The sequence below is a fragment of the Lipophrys pholis genome (assembly GCF_963383615.2).
Source record: "Lipophrys pholis genome assembly, chromosome: 10".
Classification (NCBI taxonomy): domain Eukaryota; kingdom Metazoa; phylum Chordata; class Actinopteri; order Blenniiformes; family Blenniidae; genus Lipophrys; species Lipophrys pholis.
Window position 1 is genome coordinate 18,584,722 of NC_137640.1, and position 18,492 is coordinate 18,603,213.

The 18,492-nt window shown below is 39.6% G+C and overlaps 2 protein-coding genes across 14 annotated transcripts in view; both read right to left on the minus strand.

The window, feature by feature from the left end:
- csnk1g2b (casein kinase 1, gamma 2b) overlaps positions 1–10,547 on the minus strand; it is a 52,900-nt gene extending 42,353 nt beyond the window's left edge. For 4 of the 13 annotated variants that reach the window (XM_080473883.1, XM_080473882.1, XM_080473873.1 and 1 more), the window contains exons 1-2: positions 10,402–10,534; positions 5,534–6,335 (exon numbers count right to left, since the gene is read on the minus strand). In XM_080473883.1, coding sequence (XP_080330009.1) covers positions 5,534–5,761 — 228 coding nt within the window. In that variant the 5' untranslated portion in view covers positions 5,762–6,335; positions 10,402–10,534. Of the gene's footprint in view, positions 1–5,533; positions 6,336–10,034; positions 10,237–10,326 lie in introns of those variants that run through there. The other 9 variants (XM_080473884.1, XM_080473878.1, XM_080473881.1 and 6 more) reach the window with 9 other exon arrangements.
- A 1,060-nt stretch (positions 10,548–11,607) lies between these two features.
- dmbx2 (diencephalon/mesencephalon homeobox 2) lies at positions 11,608–16,252 on the minus strand. Its single transcript, XM_080472880.1, has 3 exons — positions 16,086–16,252; positions 12,988–13,163; positions 11,608–12,558 (listed from the first exon to the last, which is right to left on the minus strand). Exons 1-3 carry the CDS (start codon positions 16,249–16,251, stop codon positions 12,046–12,048), a joined length of 855 nt encoding a protein of 284 aa, XP_080329006.1. The 5' UTR covers position 16,252; the 3' UTR covers positions 11,608–12,045.
- Between the last annotated feature and the right edge of the window lie 2,240 nt (positions 16,253–18,492).

Here is an 18,492-nt window from a genome sequence, read left to right on the forward strand (position 1 = left end):
AAGCAGGGTGACACTGGTAGTCGCCTCAGTACCAGGTGCAAGCAGGAGACACTATCATCCCTGAAACAATACTAAACGTCCAGCTGAGTACTAGGTAATCACTAATACGGGCCGTCCTTCACAGGTCCCCATTTAGAATTGATTACGGTACAACAAAGGAGTGAGATAAGAGCAACTCTAATCAATCACATCACGCTTACCTTGCAAAAAATATGGCTCATTGGGTTCTTGGCAGATCAATAAACATTTCTGACATGGACAAAAAGTTATTATTCACACAATTCTTAAGATTTTCACTGAGATCAACATCAGATCTCTTAAGAAAAACGTCATCAGCACAAATGTTGAAGAAGCGAGAATATTCAATAGTTGCTTGTTTTTTTTCCAGCTTCCTATACCTATGACATGTAAACTCACTTTTGTCACTTAAAAATATAAATGCTTGCAGTATATAAGTTTATTCATTATAAATCTGAAATGGAATGAGTTTTAGTGTTGCTAATCAATTATGGGGGAAAATTAAAATTTTTTTATTTTTTTTTAAACACATATTAGACATTTAAGAATGAAATTAATTGGAAACCAGTCCACCAGTTTAAGTCATGAGTTGAGAAAAAAAAAAGCCTTCAACACTAAACACTGTCTACTATTTGCAGCAGTACATCAACTGAACACAAGATATATTATGATCCTCACTGAGTAAGCAATTGTCACTATTTTCCTGATTGATATCAGTCATTTTTGGCGTATGCTTTGCAACACTTAATCCAGATTCTCCCTACAAGTGGGAAGTGATCCCTGAAGTAACTGACAGACAAAGAAGGATGAACCACTCATGTCAAGCATGTGTTAGCAGGTGGTTGTAGATAACAGGGCTGTTGCTTGTTTTAGTCTGTAAGGAAAAGCTCTGCAACAGCTTGCTCAGAAAAAAACAGAAGCTCCCGTCAACAGGCAGTGACATTCACTGGGTTACCCCCAGGGTGCTGCGAGATCAGGGACAGACAGAATCATGTGGACCGAAAAATGCGTCAAGGCCTCAGTTAGCTCCACAGTCAATGAGGGAGTAGCCCTTTGTACGTCCACCTCCGCAACACTCGTATGCAGGTTGAACCCTGCAAGGGAAATAACTGTAAAATGTCTTATTTAAAACAAAGTGATTAATATGACTATTTTGAATGTTAAAAAAGGAGCCGGAACTGTAATTCAAAACGTGCGATTAAAAAGAAGAACATTTTTTTTTAATTTTTCATTTGAAATAAGTCCTCAAAAATAAAATCTAACATCATCCAGAGTCCTTGCGTTCTTGCCCTGCTATTAGCTGGGCGTTGTCCAGCTTGATTACACCTTTAACACACTTCCTCCTTTGGCTATTAAACCTTCAGATAAATGCTGGATCCATGTAGCAGTGTTATAGCCCTAATGCCAAATCCAGATATAGCTGGACACCGATGGGATAAAAATATCCAAACAGATGGAAGGGTGCACGGGCAAAAGGGGAGAGGCAGCAAGCACAATTAAAGATTTCAGAGGAGAGGAGAACTGCAATTACAGCTGTTTGCTAACCTCTGCCTTCTATGTGGTTATCAAAGTCTTTGGTGAATGCCCATTGAGAGATAATGACTTTCCTAAGAGATAGAAATTCAGAGGGTGATCTTGTATACACCCATGTAGTTACGGCACTAACTCAAGAGCAGCCACCACGTTCAGTACGAACACTTAATCGAATCAGGCTTGTCTTACACTAGTGTACATTGTTATTAAACCTGTAAAAGTGGCAACAGATGAGAATGTGACGGGAGTAAAGTTAATATTTTGAGGAAATTGTTGAGCAGTTGTTGAGTATCTGGCCCAACGGAGCCAACGACCTGAAAACAAACAGTCCCTGACGTTTTGTGTTGTTTGTCACAGCCTGTGTGGGAAATACAAAACCTGTGGCAGAGAAAAACATTCATGGTGACCTTAAACAAAAAGTCACAATAAAATATTGATCAGAAGAAGTCCATGCACATTTGTACTCACTAAAACGAAGGTAGAGTATGAAGGTAGGGGTGACTATACCACAGAAATTGCATTAATTATTTTGGCACAATGAAGTGTAAGTGTGTGTGTGTGTGTGTGTGTGTGTAGATATTATCCAATACAGATCCTGTACCTCTTTTACAAACACATGAAGAGCAAGTGTGTCTCATTAACAGTAAGTGAACACGCGTGTGTGCATGTGCACACACACACCTTGTCATTCAATGGTTTTTTTCTTTGTTTTCTGGACTATTTACATGGCAGATTCTTGCTGAAAGCATCAAAAACTAGGAATGAACACATGTGGAATTATGGAGAAAACAACAACAAAAAGTGTGAAATAACGCAAAACATGTTTTATAATTTAGATTCCTCAAAGTTGCTTTGTTGACAGCGCTGCAAACCCTTCATGAGGTAGTCACCTGAAATTCTGAAACTTCACAGCTGAGCCTTGTCAGAGTTCAAATGCTGAGTTTGCAAAAAAAAAAAAGAAAAGAAAAAAGTGAACTGCTGTCCATTTCTGGAACAAAATGAATCGAACTGAGGTTAAATGAGCACTTTGCTGCCACATTTAGATCTCCGACAAGTGAAAGCCCAAATCTCCAAGAACTCAATACAGACAGTATTCACAGGACTTATCAGTGAAATGTAATGTCAGAAATCGAAGCATATAAACAGATGCAACAGTTGGTAGTACTGCAGCAATGAAATGCATCAGTAATAGTAGAAAGTGTCTAAATATTTATTCTAGAAAATGACCCAAAAGTATTAAAAAAAAAGTATTTTAGTTGGATTTTTAATTGATACATAGTTTTAGCTTGTCATTGCTGACGTCAGGTGTTGACTGTAAATATAACATAGCGATAGTGCCCGCAGCACTATTGTCTGAACGGCAACAACATGCGAGGTCTGTGTCAGCGTTACATCATGATTTTCAGAGCACAACATTTTTTTTTTTAGATGTTCAAATCAATTAATTTTGTTAGAAGAAATCACTAAGATTTTCAAAATCTAAATTCTATTATGCTGTTAAGTTACTTATATGGTTGCAGCAGTGTAACAATAGGGTAACAGGGTAACTGAGGAAGAGGCGATCAGATCAAGCATCAGCAATCCCAACAAGTGACGACTGGACAGTCTGAATAATGGTCATAGTGTGCCAAGAAGAACATATCATTGATACAAGGCAGGATATAGATCCATGCTTTTAGGTTGGGTTTTTTTTTGACAACTTCTGACCTTACCAGCTGAATGAGTGCCGGGATAAATCGAGAATCATAGGACCAGACAACATGCAATTACTTTTGTATAATATTTCTTGTGAGCCGGTGCAATCTGTTGCCTCGATTTCGTGTTCATAGCTGGCAAGAATGACGCCCCAATGTGATCTTCTGCTGCTGTAGCCAATCAGCTTCAAGGTTCCACGTGTTGCTTGGTCAGAGATTGTCTTCTGCATACCTTGCTAACAATGAGAGTGTATTTGAGGTACTGTTGCCTTTCTGTCACCTCAAACAACTCTGGATTGATCCTCTGTCAGATATCAACGAGACAATCTGACCGAGAAGTGCTACTCAATAAGTATTTTCAGATCTTTCTCTTTAAATCTTAAAATTATTGTGCATAAATATTCCAGTAGATCATTAGATTCTGACATACTGAGACCAGCCCATCCGTAATCTACAAAACAGATCACAATCGAATTCACTGAAATCCCCTTTCACCCTTATTAATATGCTCTCAGCAGCTCATCTTGACAATGTCTATATGCCTAAATACATTGAATCCCTGTTGTGATTGGCTGATTAACTATTTGCATTCATGAGTATTTGATGTGGTACAACTGATGAAGCAGACTGCAAGTGCATTTCCCCATGTTTGCATAATCCCATCAACAAAATGCATATTTTTTCCAACTGTTTGAACTGTTACAGTCAATATTTTGTTCAGTAAACTAGAGATCACAAATGAATTGTATTTTTTAAAACTATTTGAGCATTTAGAGAAAGCTAATGTTAGATGGAAAACAACTGATACCACCAGATGCATTACCTCAACATCAGCAACACTAAAATTCCTAGTTATTATTATTAATATTATTATTTAGCATGTTCAACTTTCCTCTTTGAATGACCTTGAAAATCCTAAAAAATAAATAAAATAAATAATAATCCAGATTTGTATTTGTTAAAAAGTTCAATATGTTGGCATGAACCCAAGTCTAGAAATAATAAAGATGCAAAGGCAGAATCAGTTGTATTTGGCGTGGTACCATAACTTCTCACCGGAAAAACGTATATAAAGTCTTATTGCAATTCGAGATGTTGCAATGCCAAAAATACATTGAGTGATAAAGCATTTTAACCAGTGGATTGAGTGCGTGTGTTGCTGGCCAATCATTCGCCATCACACAAACCACATGTGTATCTGCCCACCAACAACGAACAAGCTGGGGAACAGTGTGAATAATAACTGGGTCTGCAGGGCAGGCCAGCCATTCAAGTTAATACCAAAGAAACACAGTACAGATATTATTTGGAACCGCTTCAGATTAAAGGCAACAGACACTCGACAAAAAAGGTGCAATGGAAAACGTCATAGTTTTTACCTGTGTTAAAAAACACCAACAGTTGAGTGGCTGCTCCTCATTGAGAGGGTTTTTAATTGCTCTATATAACAGCACAATAAGGCAAAACTGTCCCGTCGGTAACTCCATGACTGACGCTTCTGTGTCGTCATGTCCAGTAGTCAAGGAAACTCCAGCCGTTAGGCCTCTCCTTAATGTAAATCGAACGTCTAGAAGATTTAATTTCGCTTTCTGAGTGTTTTTCATTTGTTAATTTAACTTATTTCAGAGTCAGAGTTGTATAGAAAGTGGATGTCTATTATCCATTTGTATAGACATTTTTCACCGATATTTGAAATAATAATTGCACTGAATACAGTTATTACTATTTAGACACAGTTAGAATAAATACTTGCTTAAAGTCATTCTTGTATTTCCAGGTCTCATATTTGCATTAATAAATAGCATGTAAGCATTACTGGGACTTGATCTTAGCACAAGAACCTTTTTTTTGACTGGCAAAGTTCACTCTGCAATCTATTTAAAGTCTCCAGGTAAAATGTTAAAAAATTAATAAATAGCAAGTCAAATCTTAATCGCAATATCTGTCCGATAAATCACAATCAGAAAATGTTTCCAAATCCCCAAGCCCTATGTCAGAGTCTATTTTGCTTAAATGATAAATGCTTGAAATACAGTTGGTGCAGCATTTACTGAGATACTTCTACATTTAGAAATAAAACATAATCTTAAATCAGGCATCCAATCAAAAGCAGAAACCCACAGATTTGACAATGAGAACACAGTGATCAAAAACATGTTGATTCCCCTTCTTAATAAAAAACATCAATCCAATAATTCACCTCAGTGAAGCTGATGCAAAACAACAATGTGCCAAAGGGACAAAACTGCAAAATAGCAATGCAATCTCAGAAAATAGGGTGCACTTACCAATTTGATGGCCACATATTCGTTAGTATAGAGATTTTTTCCCAGCCGCAGCTCTCCAAAGTTCCCACAGCCGATTTTTTTACCCACACGGAAGTTTGGGCCAACCATAAGAACTCCAGAATTGGTTCCTGAACTCCTTCCCCCATGTCCAGTCCTGCTGCCTGCTGTCTTAGACATCTTTTTCCCTTCCTCTGTCTCTCCCTTGCCCCCTCTCTTGTCAAAATCCATAAGCTTGTGATACCCTGGCCTCTCCACGGTTATTCTCCAGCCATGCAAACCATAGAAACTCCAGTAACAACGATGGAGGAGACTTTTAGGAGGGGGAGGGCGAACGTCTCGCTGGACAGAGGAAAGGTGTTGCTGCAAAAATGTGCAGTGGCTCAAAAGACACTTAAACGAGTGAAAACTGCCACTGAAGTAATTTGTGTGTCAACCAGACAGCTTTTTCCCTTTTATTTTGGTGGTGCTCCTGGTTTAACGGAGGGGCTCCTTTCTGGTTTGTTCCTCCAGTTCTAATCTCCGAATAGCATGTTCCTGCCTAACGATTAGGCAGGCTGTGCTAAGACGTGCCCACAGATGCACATACACTGCAAGTCATACAGATGCACTCCAAAACCCAGCTACTGTATCCACAAGGCCACTTGGGAACATCTCCTGAAGTGCCTCATTCCTTCGGGTCAGCCTTCAGTGACACACTGGACACTCTCCATGTTGCAGGGCCGCGGCACAAGAGGCAACTGGAGACCGAAAAACAGCAATGTGCCAGATGGGGAACGGGATTGGTTTGACGTCAGCTGGTTATCTGCAAATTCAAAAACAAGACAGAAATTAGTTCACTGTGACTGATACAGTCTTATGTTATGTCATCACAACCACCCGGGTCACATGTCACACACAAACTAAGCCATTACTTATCCTTCCAGAATGTTTTGGCTGGATGATACCAAAAGGCACTAAAGTTCAACAAAGGCTCACAGTGATGCACAACAGCAATAGAACAATCTGCAAACCAAACACTAGCAAGCATCCCAAATCAACCATTGTCCCTACACACCTGAAGGCCATGAGGAGATGAAACTTTTCAAAAACCTAACAATTTATTGGAAATCTAATTATGTCTCCAGTGGCTGTTCCACAGCTGACGTTTACGTGCACAGCGATCCATAGGATTGTGTATTATATTCCATTAAAAATGAAAATAACTGATCACAAAGAAGCTCTTCTAAACACAGGATTACCTATTTTAATTGTGTGAAGCACAGCTGAGGTAAGCTTCACTGTCTGACACTGAGCGAGCCGGCCACTGTTTTCGCAGTTGTGCACTTCTTCAGAGCCGCAGTGAAAAAGCTCAGGGAAAGTGACCAAATGGAAAATACACAAGGGTAGGATGAGAAAACGTTGATTTCTTTCTATACGAGCTTCACTGTAACCTACATACTACAACAGAAACAAAACTGGGAATTAGCGGCAGCTATAATTTCAGTTTCTAACTGTGTAACTTGGCTGTTTTTGAGCAGCTTTTTACAAACAACACCACACAGACACCTCTGTTAAGAGTCGCTCTCCTATCTCTCTGATGTCCATGATCTAAGGAGCTGCTGATACTGAAGCGAGCAGGTAATGCAGACAATAGCAATGAACAGCCACTCTTTCCTATAGACAGACACTTACATGGATCAATAACTGCTGTAATGCCTTACCTCATAACATTTACATCACTGGGAGGCATATTATCTGAAGAATTGGGATATAGTCTGTTCTAAAGCTAACTCAGCCATATGTGAGAACATTCTTGCATATTCTACATATATTGCATGCGTGTGTCTGTGTGCATAATTATATAACAACTCCAAAGGTTGCAAGGACAAATCTATCATTAATAAACACAAGAACAAACTTATAATGTACAAAAGCTATACTAGTTTTGGTGGCAACATACATGTATTTGAAAATGTGTTTATTTTTGCTTGCTGCGTTTTGAAACAAAAATGTTCACACACATTTTTTAAAAGGAAGTTTGTTCCTTTGATTTCAATAATTAATTCCATCACTTTTTGCATGTGCAACATTACAACTTTAATTAACGGGAATAAAAACACAGAAAAGCTGTTGTGTATAAATCAATAAGCTTCATTTCAGGGAGACGTTGCCTCCTGAATGTGATGTCTGTGAAAGGGGAAACTGGTAGTAATGTGGTTGAAAGTGAACCAGATAACATTTGTTTGTTTTGTTTTTTGCTTAGCCCAAATTTTATTCCTATTTCCTCAGACTCTAACTAGTGAGAACAATCTAAGTTCATCTAGAATTACAAATATTATCTAAGCCTGAAATGTTTTCACAGTTTGAGGGAGTAAATAAACAGACAGTTCACAAAAGCAATCCACATTAAACTTATGAGAGCCTGCCATTCTTCATTACAAGGGCCAACACACACACACACACACACACACACACACACACACACACACACACACACACACACACACACACACACACACACACACACACACACACACACACACACACACACACACACACACACACACACACACACACACACACACACACACACACACACACACACACACACACACACACACACACACACACACACACACACACACACACACACACACACACACACACTACTAATACAGGTATGCCACACTGTATCAATCATTACACTGCTGTGTCTTCCTTATTGCATGAAACATGGCGATACTTGTAGGAATTGTGGGTAAACTCGTCTACCTGGTCACGAGATAAGAAATGACAAGGGTGAAAGCCATTAGAGCACACATGCCAAATGATCAGCTCCTGAAATTGTGAAGTCCTTCATTTGTCAAGGTGACCCAAATGAAAAATAAAATAGGAGCCCAGGTGTATTCAAACTAAAACATTACCAGTTTGTTCCTGGAGACAGCAGAAATAACCTAAACAACCTGCTCTTTCAGTCTTGTCTGTCGCTAATCAGGAAGTTCTGTGTGGTTTTTCATGTTAGCTGTCTGTTAAAGCCTGTGAGCCTTCCCTTGGGGCAATGCTTGGACAAACATGCTTTTCCACCCCTCCATAGTTCACCTGCTCAATTTTCCTCAATTCCTGAAAGCCAGTGGTATCATAACTATGTGGTTTGATACCTTGGGCTCTTAAAAACTGAGAGAATATAAACTCATGTGACTGTTTACCTTTCAAAAGTAAATACAAACATCCATCAGAGAGGGAAAAAACTAACTAAATTTGAACTGTTCCTTTACTAAACTGGGCATATTTAGGCTTCAATCCACATTGAAAGTTCTGGTGTAACAAAAGTGTACCAAGTGTCAGGGCCGTAGCTACCATTGAGGACACCGAAGTCTAGACCTAGGTCTTTTTCCAATGTGTATGGAATTAAAAATTGTTAAGACAATGCTTTGGAACTAGGTAGTTTTATGACTGGATACACACACATATTCACAACATATATTGAAATCACTTGTTTTAAATGTTTCAATTTTAAATAATATGATGGTCTTCATTTCGGTAGCTATGAGTGGTGGACCTCAGTATTTCTGAAACTCTGGCTATGGCCCTGCCAAGTGTACCAAGTGAAGGCCAATGCATCCCAGGCAGGGCGGTCATTATATTTGAAAATACAAAGACTAATAATAACACAGAAACATTATCTCTCACACAACACTACCAGCATACTACAGTTACAGTCAATGAAGCTCGACAGCACGACGTAGGACAGATTCAATCATAAAATGAACCTGTCAATTCTGAACAACAATCACAATCCGTACACTTAGGATCCAACACAAAATAAACAGCTGTACATGGAGTGGACTGCCAGTTATTCCCTGTACCTGTTATTTTTAAGCTTACGTTGATGAATGCTAAAGGCTAGCAGGCAAGTGGATACTGCCTAACAGCTGTCGCTTAACATTGACTTGGACCGATCCACAAACGGCCACTTCCTTTAGTTATAATCATTGTTCTCCTACTTGGGACGAGAAATGGCGAATATATGTATACATTTATTGGCATGTACCGTCTGTGAGTGTGTGTGTGGAGGAGCTGTAGCTATCCTCAGACTAGCCCGATCGGTGGCGGACAAGGCCAGATACTCCCCGGCTGCGACGATTAGGAAGCGCAAGTTGTCTCCATTTTTTCGTTCAATCGTAGCCAATTTGTAACTGTAAAGTTGCGGACCGGGTCGTGAAAATGTAATATTTGAACCGGTATGAATATTTTGGTGTGAAGCCGAGATGTTACACGGTTACGGGAATTAAACCGAGCTGGCCACCGAGCAAAAAACACGGTTCCTCCTACTGCTTGTTTAAAAAAAGAAAAAAAAAATCGATGTAACAGCAACTAATCCGTTACCGACTGTTTGTTTTTGTTGTTGTTGTTGTTTTTAATGTACAATAAACACATTATATAAATCGAAGAAAATTGAGCAAGCCAAAGCGGGACAGGGCATAAAATATTCATTGATTGACATTCTTCATGCTACACGTACCTGGCTAGTTAGTAAACGCTTAATAAATGAGAAATAGCATCCCAAGCGACGCGGTTGCCGATGTTGTCGACTGCAGGGACAACAACACATACGAGATGCCGGATTCACCAGTGAACGTAGTTTTCCAGAGCAGATTCCCGCTCCAGCCATTACCCGAAGCACTGCCGGGCAACTCCTTAATCCTAAACAAGCGACTGCACACGGACGGCAGCAGCCTGGGATCTCTCGGCTCTCACAGGCTAGCCGTTTAGCATGTTAGCACACGAAACAAGCGGCGAAAGCGCTAATCTACCTCGACGCCGTGTATCCACCGAAGAGACACACACGCTCCAAACGGATTCCGGTCACCGAAAAGACAACTTGTTACCTTTTAAAGGTTTGCTATCGACATGCAGAGGGCGTCATGGTTGTGTGTCTTTCCTGGTCTTTCTCGGTTGGGTTCTTGTGCCCGAAGTTGCTACGATTTCACTGTTGTCTCTTTAAGCCTCCCTCAGCTGCGCAGCTCTGCGCAACGAAACTGCCGCAACAGGTTTTCGTGAATAGCAGTGGTAAGAGGCGTGCGTTGCCGACATACGCAACTCTGTTGTAGACTGGCTGAGTTTTCTCTGGTAAACTTGAGATTTTATATAGCTAAGTCCAGACGGGCTGAGGTTAAGCAAACAGCTCTACCCTGTAGAGCATGTTTGACACGGATCTCCGTGTTTACATCTTGAATAGCGCAACTACAAAGTACAAATAGTCCACAACAAATACATGCATGGAGGTAGGTCATGAGGCCAAAGAGCCCAGAGAAATGTACTCAAGCCGCCACTGTAATACATTACTTTTTTCCTGTGGTTTAATTCTTTGCATGTCAGCCAGGAACTCCTTGAAATATTTGAAAAGCCATTCAACAAGTAGAAATCACAGAAGCGGTCAATGAATCATTTAATTATGCTCACGAGGATTGATGCCCATTTCAAGACCAGAAAAACATGATTTGTATCAGTTACATCCACCTACATGACCTCACCCGGCCTATTTGTTTTAAGGTAATCTGACAAACCTAATAACTGTTTTATGACGATCTTCTTGCATTTCTCTGTGGTATTTTTGCTGCTCTTTGCTTCTCTTTATCTTTTAACATTACTTTGTGCCATTTGGCAGTTTTGTATCTAACTAAGGGCCATTTTACATATTTGCGTGGTAGCTTTTAATTTCTAAATAATTATTTAGTTTCTTTTTTGGCCATGTGTTGTTTATTCTTTATTTTAGATCACATTTAAAGAAATATTTTCACTGACCATTTTTTAAACCACTTGGCAACCAAAAATATATTGATCGAATAATTGATCGATCAATACATAAATACGGTTTATGTATAATACCATCATTTTACATTAAATATAGCTATGCACATTTCATTAAATGTACATCTCTTGGGTGCAGTAAAGTTTGTGTTATGTCTTGTTATTTGACCACCTGAATATCAGAAAGATCACAAATGGTATTGCATAACACTAATCGTAACTGCAATTTTGTGTCTTAGTCGTTCATATCAATAAGCCATAACATTAATGAAACAAGTTAAGCAAAAAGTGCAAAATAATTTTATTTCACATCATAATGTCCCAGTACTCAGTTACAGTGAAAAACCTTTCTCAAAGCAAAGTCTGTGTGTCTATATATATATATATATATTCCCAATTAACACTTGGCAGTGCAACCGGACCCATCAAACTGAAGACACAAGTTTGTTTAAATGTGTGGTGTTTAGGTTGTTTGAGCCAAAATGTGACTGCCCTTTTGCAATGCTCAGCAAAAACTCAGAATCGTAATAAAAGCAGATTCAGATTATACTGTGACAACTACTGAAACAGCTGTGCAGTTCTTCATCTCATTTGACAGAGAGGTGTTCAGTAATGGTCGCAATAAAAATAACACATATTTTGTGCACTGTCTGCTGTCATGTTTATCTCCCACACAAAGCTACCCTCCCAGTGCACAGAAGATGCATGTAAGTCCATCTCAGCTACAGACCCAGGTGAGGGTGATGTACCGGTTTGCTGGAGAAAGCTGCCTGAAGGGAGAGACTGCAGTTTTTTGTAACAGATGATGGAGGGATTCCCAAGGTGGAGCTGTGCTGCTGCTGCTCCTGATGCTGCTGTAAGATGGGCCAAAAGAGAGGGGGAAGGGCAAACTCAGCCGACAGCACTCCCACAACCGGCTGATGAAGCGGGTGTTTGTGACGCTCTCCCGCCATGAACGGGAGAAGCAAAGGAGAGTGAAGCTGGTGGGGGCACTGTGAAGGATCAGAGTCTGACTCCTTGTTTAAATCAATGCGAGGAGGAGGAGGAGCAGCAGGAAGAGGATGAGGATGGATCTTTCTGTCAGTGCATGATGTGGGAATGTCTTGTCTGTCAGTCGTGACGTCTTCTTCTCCTGTCCTGCTACGACATGCAGCTTCTTCCAGGCCGTGCTCTTTTGAGAGAGGGGGGCATCTCTGACCTTTGCGGAACTTTGCACGCCTATTCTTGAACCACACCTGGAATAGGAAGAGCAGAAGACAATCTTATTTATACCACCAAAAACTCATTCACAGAACAGTAAGAAACTGGAATCAAGTTTTTACACAAAAGATTAAATAAAACATGATGACAGACAGACAGCTGAAGTGATCTGACATTCTCACAACTCAGAATTTTTTCACAATAAATCACACACAACGTAGAAAACACATCTCAATAATCTTGTCAAAGGCTAAAAAGGCAGAAGTCTCTCAGAACTGAAAACATGCAGACTTCCACCAGCCTTTGCAGAACTCTTCTAAAATCCTCCAAATGAATGGAATGATAATTTTTACATTAAAGTAGTTTGTTTTTGTGTATATTTTCGTCACTGTCCCACCTTTCTAGGGATGTTCATTTTGGATACGGCGGTGAGTGATTAGGTAACCGATGAGCTCTCCTCTCACCTGGATGCGAGCCTCAGGCAGGTTAATGCAGACCGCCAGCCTCTCTCTCATGCTAATGTCTGGATACTGCGTCTGCTGGAAGGCCTTTTCCAGGGCTTGAAGCTGCGGCACTGTGAACGCGGTGCGGCTGCGGCGCTGTTTCTGGTGGTTACCATAGCGAGCCTCTAAGATGAGCTCTGGAAGCAAAAAACAACAGAAAAAAAAGTTTACAAGGTGCTTTTGAAAAAAAAATTAAAAATTTTTTTTGTCAGTATGTAATATCATAGATTTAGAGGAGGTTTCCCAAAGTTTGACAGTATTTTATGAGTTCCTTTGTTGGGCTGTCATAAACAAAGAGTTTTAAAGAAAAAAAAAAGTCTATGTGAAAGATAATACTGACCTCAGGGTTACAGAATTTACTGCAATTTAATATAGAATATTCAGAAACAGTTTAGAAACAATGACAAAAGGTTCTGCAACCAAGTAAATCCAACCACCTGCCTTTTACTCACACTTTGCTTTTGAAAACCTTTTATGGATCCTTTCAGGGTGAGAGTTTAAACATTGCGAATGTCTTTGTTTCTGCCTTTAAAGAGGTCATATTATACAACTTTTCAACATTTTTACATGGGTCTCGTTGGTCTAAAAACGTTGTATTCAAGGTTTATTACCCCAAATCCAGCTTTTCCTTGATATTCAGGCATTTGAATTTTGGATCATATGAGCTGCATTCACAATCTGCTGTGTCTGTGTGAGCTGGACTGGCTCTGCCCACACATGCCCATCTTGGGAAGAGGCGGCAGTACCTCCCCTCATGGTGCCAAGTGACAGAGCAGAGCTGCCTAATTAAGAGAGGGCAACCTTGATTGGGATTGGCTAAACCCCCGATGACACTATTTAGGGTTTGAGTTCTGATTCACTCATTGGAGCACACACTTTTTAAAAATTAAACAAGCCAGGGAAGTGAGATGACAGATTTTCTTCACTTCTGGGGCGTCATTCCCAGGTATGGGAAGTGAATTTTACATCATTTGACCGCTTTAAGACAGCTTCTGTAGAAGAGCAATCTGAATCCTAATGTTTTTAGTAACTATAGACCAGTATCCAACTTACCATTTTAAAGTAAAACTATAGAAATTAAAGCATTATTACTCAGTTGAAGGATTTTTTTTTTAACAAGAAATTATGTTGGAGAGAGAGACTTCAGTTTGGTTTTCAGATGAACCACAATACAGCAACCCTATTAAAGATTGGGAAGGATTTTAGATGCAACTTTGACTCACCTTTCCTAGTCCAGATGCTACTGGAACTAGCTTTTGATACAGTGGGCCACCTAATCCTTTTAAATAGACATCGGCAACTGATTGGTCTCTCTGGCACTGTTTTTAACTGGATAAAGGCCTACTTCACAGATTTCTGGTAAGTATAGATATAAGTTACGCATTGGGCTCAATTTTAGGCCCAATTCTTTTTAACTTGTCATAAGGACACGTGGCATTGATTTTCACAGCTGTGGTGATGACACATCGCTGTACGTCGTACAAGACATTCAGCCAATGAGTCTTAGTTATTGGTCCTATGAGGCCAAGAGAGCGAAATATATGCCAAAGTTACATGCACAGTCTTTAAAATCATTAGATCAGGTCAAGAAACTGGGCGCCATTTTCAACTCTGAGCTTAGTTTTATTCCAAATGTGAAGCATGTGGTTAAAACAGGTATTTATTATCTTAGGAATATATCCAGAGTTTTTTTCTCGAGGCCAACACGAAGATACTGGTGCGTGCCTTTGTCTGAAGGCAGATTGACTATAATGCCCTGCTTTTTGGTTTACCCAAGGTGCGAGACTGGCATCTCATGCCTTCCACTTCTCCAGAACTCAGCTCCTCGTGTGTTGACAAGAACCAGAAAGCGAGAGCACATTACATTTTGGGGGCATTACATTGGCTCCCCGTGTCTTAGTTATAGTATCTATAGTTTTTATAGGTCTTAATGCTCCTTCTTATCACACAGATTTAGTTTTACCTTGACAAACCATTGCAAACCCTCGGGTTCTCCAGCGCCAGTCTTTTAATGAATTTCACTGTTAATACAAGAAGCTACGGTGAGGCCGCTTTCCAGAACTACACACAAAGTTTATATAATAGGGTGTCAGATAACCTGAGGGCTGCAGAGAATGTGTTTTTTAAAGCAGACTCAGGGCGCTGTCCATTTTAAAAAAGGCTTTTAACTAATGTCCACTTTTTACATTTTGTAGGATTTTAGAATTTGTATTTTTTCATTTATTCATCTTTGATATGTATTCATAATGGCAGGGAGTGGGCGCATGGGTGGGTATCACTCTGATTTTAGTTTGTATTTACCCTGTAAAGCATTTTATGCTTCATTTTATTATACTAAAAGGGCTATATAAATCAAGCTTGATTGATTAATAAGAGATAATGAAATGGAAACAGAAATGAATTAGTGGTAAACAATTAGGGAGTTTCTGCAGTTCAGACTACTTTATATATCCTTTATAATTAATTCCTTTGTGGTTTTGCAGTTCACTCAAACAATCTGTACAAAGTCACAAAGGAAGTTATCATGCACAGGAAAGCTTTAATAAATATGACATTAAATAAAGCAATTACAAGGTACGAATTAGGCATTATAAAAGAAACAGACTTGACATTGTTTTCATTTAAAGTGAATATTGTGAATCATGTTCCGTGTTAAGCAGAGGGAATTAAGGTACCAATTGTTGTTGTTCTTTTATTTTGTTTTTATCTGTGGTAAATTATAACATCTGCCAGGGATCATTATAAGGAATACAGCAACATTTTAGCATTACGTATCCAAGACTACCTTTCTGAGGATTCCAGTTAACACTATTGAAAAGAATGTGGTTATAGATGCATTTATAGCTAAATATTTTCAGCTGCTAAAAAATGGAACAATTGCATTCTAGCTGCATACACTGTGAGGATCAAGCAAACACGTTTCTCAGATTAATATCAAAAGCTATTATTTGCGGATTATAATTACAGTGGTGGGCAGAATAACTTCAATGATCAGAGAAATAAATGATAAAACAATACATTAAAAATTGTGACACCCATGGGTGACCATGATGACCCACCTGCCAACCTCTCCGCCACGGACAAGGTGTGCATTGTGGGGCCCGCTGCAGAATAAACGTGGTACTGCTCCGCCATCTGGTGGCGCGGGTCGAACAGCGCAGAGCTCACACCGTGCAGCGGATATACCGCACCGCCGGACGTCCCGCAGAAATTCAACGAGTTCATGCCGAGTCTGAGGACAGAGAAAAGCTCGTGGTCATTCACTTCATGGTGGTGCACGACACTGTGGATCTTATTACAGAACTGAAACACTCTGTCTCTTCACACCGGAGAAGCAGTCTCTGCACGAGTGCCATTAGTTTGTAACTAAACATCAACAAGGAAATGTAATTGGGTGAGAGTTATTGAGAAAGTCTATGTTTGTTAAATTCATGAAGTGAAACCGGTGACTGTGATTGGGAGTCACTTTTCCTAGCTCTTATTGGTGCAAATATTTTGGTTGAAAAATGATAAAAAAAATAAAAATAAAAAATTCTAATTCTTAAATGTAAATTTCTAGATAAATTACAGTTTAAAAGTGATGTTGTGTGGCCCCTAAAGGAATGTGGGCCCTAAATATTTAAAGTGAAACTCAGGTTTGGGCAGACGCATTGCCACATTTTCACTGCAGCTGTTTAGATGTGTGTCCGAAATGCATACATTGATTGTTAAGAAGGCAAATCTAGACCCCAGAGTGAATTCATTAATAAGAACTCTCGGATTTGAATCAGCTTTAAGAAAATTACTTCTGGCCCAGCATTTTCGTTTCCTCCGGTGCTTACCTGAAGGACGGCTCCTTAATGCGGAGCCTGGAGAGTGAGATCCAGGCGCGCCTTTACGCACAGAAGTCCACACAGGCAGCGGAGCAGTAGTCCAGTGTTTCTTAGTCCAATCTGGGCCTCGAATCCTCGCACACTAGCACTCTTTGTCGTAGCACGGATCTAATTCTCCGGAATCATTCTCACCCACGACTATTTAAGTAGCATTTACCCAGGCTCCTCTCAGCCATTAGCCAATAGAAAGAAAGGTATTAGCTGGGATTATGTGGGATGAAGGAAGGGAGGGGGGCTGCAAGGAGCTCAAGTTTTTGAAACTATTGAACTTGAGAGATTTATGCCAAGGATCCCCCTATCAGCGAGCGTTTCATTCTCCCCGTTAAAACAATTAAAACAATGTGGTCGGCTAATCTCCGAGGCAGCACAGATTAAAATAACAGCCTTTGATTGTCCTCCCCTTCCCAGCCCTCTTTCTCCCACACCGCTGGTTTTGACAGTCTCCCCTCGGAGGGGGTTTTCTCTGAGGGTTTGTTTTGCTAACAGGCACCATATTTTGCCTATGAGCTGTCACCATGTGAAGTTAATCTGAACCCCACTCAGAGAGAACAATTTCTTTAAGATCCAGCTGAGCTAAATTAGAAATCTTCTCAGGAGCAGAGTCAAGAAGAAAAAAGAAAAAAAGAAAAGCGAAATCAAATCAACAGAGACTCTAAAGCCCCTTCATGTCAGTTTTGGACCATATTCGGACAATAAACTTCACAATTAAACTTTTTGCATTTTTACGTTCTTTATTGTGCATTTGTGAAGTATGATGGATTGTTAGTTAATATGAACAATTCCCAAAATCTATTCCAGTGGATGAATGGATGAATAAAAGTTCATCTGATTATATCTCGCTGATGGTTATAGTTTTAGAATTTTTTATTTATTTATCACTATTATTATTTGTCGGAGATTTGGGACGGCCAATACCTTTTGGGATTAGAGCAGAGTAAAGTTGATCCTAAGGATCTAATTGGTCCCAAAGTGACCGTATGGTCATTGGTTGTGGGAAAGACTCGGTAAAATACATAAAAATATGGAGATTAAGATTAAGATTCTTCACATTGATTACTTTATTGTATTTATTGTATTTATTTTAAAGTTTTAATGTATTCATTTTATTGATATGTCTTTTATTTCTTTGTCAATCTTTTATGTCTTTCCGTTATTTCTTTGAAAAGAGTGTTTGTATGGTACCCTGTAAATAAATTTGCCTTGCCTTGCCTTGCCTTGCCTTGCCTTGCCTTGCCTTGCCTTGCCTTGCCTTGCCTTGCCTTGCCTTGCCTTGCCTAGAAAACCACGCTGAAAGTACAAGATGTTGCTCAATCCTGACAATTTAGTTTTCTCCAGTCTGGAACACAATCCGGAAAATCAAATGAATGTTTCATGTTTCTTCATTCGCATTTTCTTTCCATTCTTCAAATTAGGTTCGAGGTCCTTTTATGTGTGAGTGTCGAAGTTCTGAATCCAAAATGGAAATTTATGCATTTGAAAGTCCTTTCAGAGCCACAGATGATGATATGCAGATGAGTCCAGATGAGAAAGGATAGATTTACCAGCGCTTCCATTACCTAAAGACCAACTTGAGTTTCCTGAGACAAACTGAACC

Excerpts from the sequence above, each read along its gene's own strand:
- dmbx2 (XM_080472880.1), bottom strand. The coding sequence starts at position 16,251 with ATGAACTCGTTGAATTTCTGCGGGACGTCCGGCGGTGCGGTATATCCG. Across the intron at positions 13,164-16,085 it reads CGTGGCGGAGAGGTTGGCAG|AGCTCATCTTAGAGGCTCGC; the intron begins GTGGGTCATCAT and ends TTTTGCTTCCAG. Across the intron at positions 12,559-12,987 it reads TGCCTGAGGCTCGCATCCAG|GTGTGGTTCAAGAATAGGCG; the intron begins GTGAGAGGAGAG and ends TTCCTATTCCAG.